Below are 8,843 nucleotides of genomic sequence, written 5' to 3'. Positions count from 1 at the left end.
TGGTGAGATAGAGTGGTTTCACATCTATCACATGACCATGCAGGGCAGCCATTTTGGTTCCAAATCCACTCAACTCCTGCACCAGGGAGCCCCACACATACATGTATGTGTGGGGCTCCCTGGTCAAGTACCATGGTATTTGATGACTCCCTACAGCTGTCCTGCACCCCATGGACCATGTGAGGTCGGCCACGTTGGTTCGAACGTTCCACTGTCCACATGACACGATCACTTTCTGCAGCTTGGTACCAGCAACATTCCCTTTTTTTATGCATATGGAGACTTTGGACATGGCCTGGTACATGTTATACAATCTGGCGACATAGCCTGGTGCCTGTCCCAGCCCGCCCCAATTAGGGGAGTTTCATTGTTTTTGTTCTGAATTTTTTATTATTTTGAGCTTTAAAAAAGTGCATGTGATCGTGACTGCTTTGCAATATAGGGCTTGAAAGTGATGACGTCAAAACGGCCAGGGAGTAGTAAGTTGACATCAGATTTCTATTTTTGGATCCACTAAGGTGTGACTTTGCTATTGCACAAGTATGTGGGTGCATAGCAACCCACTCATGTCGCATGCAGGTGTGACTTTTATTTCGCCACCAGTTGTAACCCCGCCCCCAGTAGCCAAATCAGTCAGTTTCACTGGCTACATCACCATGCTGTGGGTAAGACCGCTTGAAATGTGCTTGGATCTATACAAAAACTGGATCCAAATGGATCCAGTTTTTGAATTTTTGAAGTTGTTGCTATGCTGTGACGTAGCACTTTCAAGCCCTATTAATACTAGCTCTTGATTACCATGGTTACCGTGTCAGTGCAGCATGAGATCCTTGAGATGTGACTCCCATTACGATTGTGTGCATGCATCACATCACTGTAAGCTCAGGGCAGGCTGGATGGTGTGCTGTACAGACAGTGTAGACTGTAGGCACACTCAGTTGGTCACACACTCCCATTCGGATCCCGGGAAAACGAACATTCGTTCTTTTTCATTTTGCATTGACACAAGGCGAATTTTGTTATAATTATGTGCCACACCGCATTGAAATAGTAATAACTGTGGTTGGGAAGTTGGAACAAATCAAAACAATAGAACCTATTGGAATAGACACACTCATCATAAATATAGCAGTTTGTGATACTCTGAGATAATCCGGATAAATTTGCACAATCATGTTTTTCGGTTGACGTTTGCATCGCACTACTGCTGTGCACCACAAAAAAAAAAACAGAAGAACGCACATCAAATTGGCTCAGACAGTTGCCATGGTTACACATGCATGTATGTAGCAAGAAGGACCCATGAGTGTGTGTGATCCCCGGTAGCCTACTCGGTAGGGCACTGTCCCAGAAAGACAGGGGTGATGGGTTCGAATCCTGCTCGTGGATTCTTCTTTTGCAACATGTACATGTATATGCACTGAATCTGGACAGCATGGATCAACAGTTACTTCTGAGCGCGTTTGCCGCACATGTGGAGGTATGGCATCGCAGTGATTACACACATTTTAGTTTGCAAAGAAGAAATCAGAATTCGAACTTTCGCCTTGTCCATTCCTGAAAGCAATACTTGCACTCCTGCTACTAGCAGTCCGAACATAAATTGAGTATCATCACGTGTAATAAAGCAACTACATTGTACGCATACAGCCCCCCTGTGTGACCTGTCAACGCCATGCGCCAGTGTGAATCTTCTGTGCTAATCACTGGAAAAATGTGCGACTATGATCCTTACCTCAGCTCCAGGGTCTGGTTGTTGATGAAAGCTGTAGCGGAACGGCTGTGGCTGCAATGGTGACAGCTGGTACGGTACTGCATATGCCAGGGCATTCAGAGCACAGAAGAAAGGAATGAGAAACGGCGGCAGTGTTCGCGCACACCAAACTTACAGAGTGGATGGAATATCAGAACTAATCATGAACAAACGGCAAGGAGTCCAATGTCAATTCAGCAAGGCCTCCTTCTTAATTACTACAGTTGTGGCCAAAAAAATCCAACCCACGTGCCGAGGGCAGTGTGAAGGTTCAAGCCGGCCCTCGGATCGGTTATTGGAACATGCATGATGTACCAGTAATTGAAATGGAAACGTGGTCCTACTGTTGACTACTGGGTTGGAATACTTTGAAGTGGGGGTGAACGATCACTGAAAATTGGATACCGAATACCTATAGTTGTTCACCATCGAATTGTCGGTTATAGCGATATATTCCGGTGTTCAATTTCACTGAAATAGTGCCGCTACTTTCTTCTCGTTTGCGAGAAAACAACAACAAAGTATGTCAGAATAATGAGGCCACAGGTACCAGATCACTTAGAAAAGTTAGAATCACAGTTCCTCCCCACCGTAGATATCATGATTCTGAGTCGTGAGTGGATTGGCCCGCCTGTTTTACAAATATATTGGTGCCTGAAAAGCCTTCCCCCGTACCTGATAAGCTCATTTTGCAACTGTTAGCGAGTATCGAGTACATGTATAACCATAACGAGTCACATGACGAGTAATCGGCATGATCATCTCACCCCTACTTTGAAGTACAAGTAGATAGGCATGTATGCGTGACAAGTTACAATGTTACTCACTAGGTGCTAGAGGAATGCCCGCAGTCGAAGCTGGTGTTGCGGCCACTATCGGTCTGAAGACCATTTGACTGGCGGCGACAGTCACTGGTGCAGCGGACCACTGCTGCACGTGCATCGGCAGTGGACACGTCGCCGCCGGTACAGCCTGTCGCGGAGCCGGGGAAAACAGCGTGAACTGTTGCACTGGCATGGAGCCCGTCATGCCAGTGGCCGCCGGCATTGCCACGACCTGGCCCGGCGCAGCATGCTGCACAAACGCCGCAACAGTCACCTGTGGACTGGCGATGGCCAGCGGCAGTGACTTGGGCCGCTCTTGGTCGCTGACCGGCTCCAAGTCATCCACGTTGTTCAGCATGGACTCACTTGCCGAGTGGAAGAGCAGTTCTTGGGCCATCGTGCCATGTCCAGTCAACTTCTTCTCATACCGGAACTCACGTTCGAACTCGCTCTCTTCCACCGGCTCTGGCGGCAGCACTTCATCGCATGTTAAATCAATATCGTCAGATGACGTCGTGTCAGCATCCAGCTTTGCCTGTAGACATCAGAGCATGTGACATACATGTAGGTTGGAGGATGAGACTCCTTGAAGGACGGAGATTCTGCTAGATTCCCCAATATGTTTGCATAATTAAGGGCTAGCTACATCAGCTAAACTGGCTGGTTGAAACTACATGTATGTTTATCGCCAAGGAGTATTCACACTGCTTGCTTCTGGCTATTATAGTGTGAGCACAGCCTATACTATACTAGTAACACACTCCCGGGGCCGTGACGTTGAAGCTAGGCGGTCAATATGACTGTAGAGTATAACCGTGACTCTCCTGTTGGCTAGAGTGTGGGCCGATATGCCGCTTTACTCAGTGACGGTGTTCAGCAGGCACAGCAGTACTGGTTGATGCATCCGCCTCTGCTTGGCATGCACACGTACATCACAGAGTACAGTGCAGCACTTTGAAATTGGCTTTGGACTGCAGTCATCTGGTTCTACTGATTTACTGCAGGCCTACGTAGACCTCGGGTGAGACAGGCTGGCAAAGCTATGCGGATAATTATTATGATCGTGCAAGCCATCCTAAGCCCATCCTAAGCCCTTACAATGTCCAATGTACTGTGACTTGCTGGGTAGGCTAGCTCCATGCCCGTGACTACCATGGACTGAGCTCCCTGCAATACGGTTACTGCGGCCGCCTCCGAGTTACTTCGTGGACCTGCCAGACACACTACTTCTGTGAACAGTGATTGAGCTGCATGTATAGCCAGTATTCAATCTAGAGCAATGGCGGCTTTCGGATATTGCTATCGTACCTCGACTGGCGCATGCTCAACACTTAGTGCAGTGTGTACACATAACATTACACATGGTGCGTAGCAGAGCAAGAGACATCGGGCTAACCCTCAGAGCAGCACCTTCATTTGAAGTGAACTACCCAACATACCTCACACAGTTTTAAGGAGCTGTTTTTGAAACATGCACATTGCAGTGATGACCGCCACCCTTCCCATGATCCTGACTGCATCAGTATACAATACAACACCTCAGGCTTTGGTTAGCAACCACTTTAGTTAATTGCAAGCTGTTTCTGCTGTCTAATTACTCACTCACATAGCCAAAGACACGATATTTTGGACTTGCGGCCTCAATAGATACAATACTTCTGGTTCACAATGCCGTGTAGATCGACATCTAGCTAAGATTCAATCTGCCTCAGTCCTCAGGGCAGGTCCAAGAAGCAGAGGTATGGCATGACCAACACAGCACAGCCTCTAACAGTTGGTGCAAATCTGCCCAGTGTAGTGACCAGGGGGCATGCATTTCAGGCACACTATCTTCAGCATAAATGTATGCCTGGTTTGTACATGATCAGGAAGTTTGAGCACTAGGCTGGCCTGTATCCCTGCCATCATCCCAGGGCTCAGCACTACGGACTACAGTAGGAGAGTACAGACATTACATGTAGAACTATCTAGTAACAAAAGGAGAAGTGGGGGGAGGGCCACACACACACTATTTTAATGAAGTCCCTGTTGCAAGTGACCTAACACGTGTAAAGGAAGGAGGGCGATTTCTACCCCTGACACGTTGAGGCTTTAGCACAGCCACCAGCTACCACCACTACTAATACAGGTGGTAGTAGCAGCACTGAGCAGCTTGCATCTAGGCCAGCTCATGGCAGATTGATCTCCAACTGGCAAGCTGGGTCACATGTGGAGTCTCCGGGTCTTGTTTTGCATTATGGTCTGTCAATTCAGAAATGTAACTGCTGGAACACCCTAAGAACTTGGAGATCCTGATTGCTGGCACACTGAGACCATGATGACCGACCTGCAGTCTAAGGACTGTACGGTATTGAGTGGTTACAGTGCTAGCGAAGCACTCCTAGATCCTGTGCACGTTACCGTGCATACTGCAAACCCCAATGCTTGCATAGTATTAGAAGGTAGCACTATTGTGTATAAACCGATTTCACTTGAGTTTTTTAAATGATCCCCGGCTTCAGCCGGCACACTAGCTACGAGTAGTATAGGACTTAGTACGGGTAACAACACCAGTCCACCATGGTGACCCCTATGCCAATGTTCGATAGTGCGCTTGGCATGATGCCCGTCACCTAACCTTCGCCCGCACTGCACAACACTGCTCACTAGGCCCTCGAGCTAGAACTATATTAGTATTACTTGAAAGTCATTGATGACTGTATCATACATTACGACTATGGCATATCCTCACTGTGCCTGAGGAAATCTCTGTGCCATACGTACAACAAGTAGTTAGAACAGCAACTAGTCTAGAGTAGCGCGTAGTAGTGTGATAGCCTTACCATGCTTTTAAATAATTATTCCAGTCGACCGGAACTGCCTTTCCGTCCCTCGTCCTCAGCACAGAATACCGCTTCCCTTAATCACCGCAGCAAGTAGCGAGTGCCGGACTCGATCCACGAGGCAAGAATCTTTATGATCCTCTCCGTGCTCCAGCTCAGCCAGCCAGCTCCTGCTAGCCTCTCGGCACGATTACATTGGGCCAGTTCTGCAATGGTTGGCTGCGAGTCCGACTCTAGCTCTCCCGTCGGCAGACGTGTTGCACAACGCTTGCCACATGTCCCATTCCTGTCCCAGACTCGCCTGCTAGTGGTCCGATGCATTGCCACTCCATGCAGCCTAGCCACAGTCACAGATTGTCAGCGCAGTGTCAGTGCTGTCAACCGCGTCACTCCACCACTCGGCAGTTCCTGAGTCTGTACGGACATGGGCATAGGCACAGCGCGCCTGTGCTTTCGAGGTGCGCCTGCACGCCTTTGAATAGTGGCTGCGCTGTAGTAAGTGTGCTGTACTGTTACATGTATCTGGTTGTCTGGACACTCGTAGATCTACTCCGTAGATCTACATCGCTTTGCTACAACATGACTGTACAAGCAAGTGCAAACGAGTTACGTAGATCTACTCAGACTAGAGACCTACCAGGCTACCAGGCTACCACACTGTCTGTATATGTCACTTGGCCACAGCCCAACTCTGCAGGTTCGGAATGCGTAAGGGGTTTGACAGGCTTGCTGACGGGACAGGCATGGACATGTCAAAACGAATACTGGCGGTAGCGATGGGGATTGTCCCAGGTGAATCATCTGTTTCATCTGTTTCGTGAATTCGCGCGCTCAGCTGATCCGAGACATCTGTCGACTAGACTCCGACTCGATCAGCAAAAATGTGCGAAACTAAAACGTTTTGGCCGCGACCACCACAAGCACGTGCAATCCTTCGTTGGTATGCATGTAGCTGTCACAGTTGTCAGAGTGCTCAGTGAGTCAGAGTCAGAGAATCACCAGAATCACCACACATAACATGATGCTTCAATTCAGAAGTGTACACATTACTAATCATGTACTATCATGGTATATGACTGTCAACATGACATTTTATTGTACACGTTGACAGTATTGAATCATGGTGTTACGGTTACACTGTACCATGTTACTGGCATTACGCATGGCATTAGATCAGTATTAGTCAGAAAAACTCCCTAGATCTGGATCATTTTCGAGTACAGACTCTTGAGTAGTTCGTAGCACACTGTGACTTGGTGTTACGATATACATGTACATGTACAGTGAGCTCTTTCGCCTCGCCTTCGGATCGAGCATTCCGTAAGTTTCTGCGTGGTTAGCGTCAAAGTCGTCTGCCCTTATGCAAAGATCGCTCGCTGTGTTTCTCGCATTTAGGGTAATAATTATTAGTGAAGAAGGTGTCTGCTCCAAACGTCGGATCTCGCGCTTCCTACCGACTGACTTGACACTTGACTGACTCACGACTGCGTCTGCAGCACACGAGAAGCCCGTCGAAGCTTCCACTCGGCAAACCTGGAAGAAAGCACCACTCCCTGCAGTCGAGAGTCCGTCAAGTGTCAAGTCAGTCGGCAGGAAGCGCGAGCTCCGACGTTCGGAGCAGACACCCGTTCTTGAATCTCTAACTTTGAATGATGCTTTTCTTTGAGCTAGCAGCTGAAAACAAGTTTGTAGTTCACTACATTATAGCCCTCATTCGATCAGTTTGGCCCATCACTCTGAGCTTCACTGAGGAGACCTAACAAGTTAGTTAGTTCGAAACAGGTAGCTGTGTCTGGAGTTTGAGTAATTATTTCATCGTTGTAATAATTGATAAATACCCCGGTATGGTGGTAAAGACACACCTGGCAATATGGCGGTAAACACACGCCTGCCCACACACGCTCTCTAAGCTGCAAAGTTCTAGCACAGAGCTCTCCTTCTCACCACCACCACCATCAGTTCGCGCCTGGCGCCTAGTCGATGCATGGTTGGTGGTATTCTCCCGAGTCAAGCTCCGTATGAAGACATCCAAGAAGAAGATTGCCTGATGAGTCCAGCGGGGACGAAACGTAGAGGTCTACGTCGCAATCGAGCTATGTCGTTCCAGTGTCATCTTTTATGTGCCATGCGCTACTTGATGTACCAGCCTGCTATGTCGGATACCACCAACCATGCATCGACTAGGCGCCAGGCGCGAACTGATGGTGGTGGTGGTGAGAAGGAGAGCTCTGTGCTAGAACTTTGCAGCTTAGAGAGCATGTGTGGGCAGGCGTGTGTTTACCGCCATATTGCCAGGTGTGTCTTCACCACCGTATTTATCAAGCATAAGTACAGCTGCAGTGGTGTCTTCAACTTCATTCTCCCGAGTCAAGTTGTAATAATTGATTGAGAAACGAGTTCGAGTTTGCGGAGTGAATGGGAAGAGAGCGGGTATGCTCTGAAACCTTTTTCCTATCTCATGCATCATACATGAACTAGATTTTCTGAAAGTGTTCCAAACGTCGGATCTCGCGCTTCCTACCAACTGACTTGACACTTGACTGACTCACGACATGCATCTGGAGCACACGAGAAGCCCGTCGAACCTTCCACTCGGCAAACCGTAGCAGGAGAGCGCCACTCCCTGCTCAATACACAGGCTTAGTCAGTGTGTCGGGGAATTCACCCCTCATCAGTCGAGCTTGACGGTTTAGGTAGGCTAGTAAAATTTCTGCTCCGAGAGCACAAGAAGTGTCTCTTTGCTAACTAACTAATTACACTTTCTTCAGCCAAATGCTGACGTTAGTGAAGCAACACTTTTCATGATTTTCTCTAGTAAACGCAGCACCCATCGCTGTATCTTTCTACCATTTAGGTAACATATGCACATGATAATTATAGCTGGTTGGATACTTCGTGGCTTGGGTGCCCCAGCTACCAACCACTCGATCGCAACTGACGCAAGTTCGTTAGTTCGTTAGCCTTGGCCACTTGCACGCAGTAATCGCAGTAATGGCTATGGCGTATGGCCCATGAGTTGGGTTATGTACGCGTATTCCTTTATGAGTAGAAAGTGATAAGGTCACGGAGTCCGAGTGCTCTCCCGCGGAAAGAAACTATACGACTCGTAGATCTACTGTACTCTCTAGAATAGCTCAGGACATTGTAGCCAAACTACTTGAAAGCGACATAGCAACTAGCGTGGCGCAGTGCCCCCCCCCCCCCCCTTGAAGATGGCGTCCAGAGAGGTTTGTGCATATTGACTATTGTCCTCCGCAACGTGTCGCGGCCGAGGCCGTACAACGTGCAAGGGAAGATTGGATCCCTGCTGCGGCAGAGGTCCGCAGTAAGGGCGCAGCGTGACAGCTCCATCCGGGCGCGGGGGCGGTGCATAGATCAGCTCCGAGTGCGGTGTGCACAGGGGCAGTCAGCCAGTCACAACATTTGTTGTCCGGGACGAGGAGG

The 8,843-nt window shown here is 48.6% G+C and overlaps 1 protein-coding gene across 2 annotated transcripts; it reads right to left on the bottom strand.

The window, feature by feature from the left end:
* Positions 1-967: 967 nt before the first annotated feature.
* LOC135804465 (uncharacterized) lies at positions 968-5,640 on the bottom strand. Of its 2 annotated transcripts, none has more exons than XM_065318345.1 (4): positions 5,400-5,640; positions 2,581-3,112; positions 1,736-1,812; positions 968-1,204 (listed from the first exon to the last, which is right to left on the bottom strand). In XM_065318345.1, exons 1-4 carry the CDS (start codon positions 5,400-5,402, stop codon positions 1,202-1,204), a joined length of 615 nt encoding a protein of 204 aa, XP_065174417.1. In that variant the 5' UTR covers positions 5,403-5,640; the 3' UTR covers positions 968-1,201. The 2 variants fall into 2 exon arrangements, with proteins under 2 accessions (XP_065174417.1, XP_065174416.1); XM_065318344.1 differs by having other exon boundaries at positions 968-1,207; positions 5,400-5,635.
* Positions 5,641-8,843: the final 3,203 nt, after the last annotated feature.

Source organism: Sycon ciliatum, chromosome 1 (genome assembly GCF_964019385.1).
Source record: "Sycon ciliatum chromosome 1, ocSycCili1.1, whole genome shotgun sequence".
Taxonomy (NCBI): domain Eukaryota; kingdom Metazoa; phylum Porifera; class Calcarea; order Leucosolenida; family Sycettidae; genus Sycon; species Sycon ciliatum.
The sequence above is the reverse complement of the archived record's forward strand: the minus strand, read 5'-3'. Positions and strand labels throughout refer to the sequence as shown.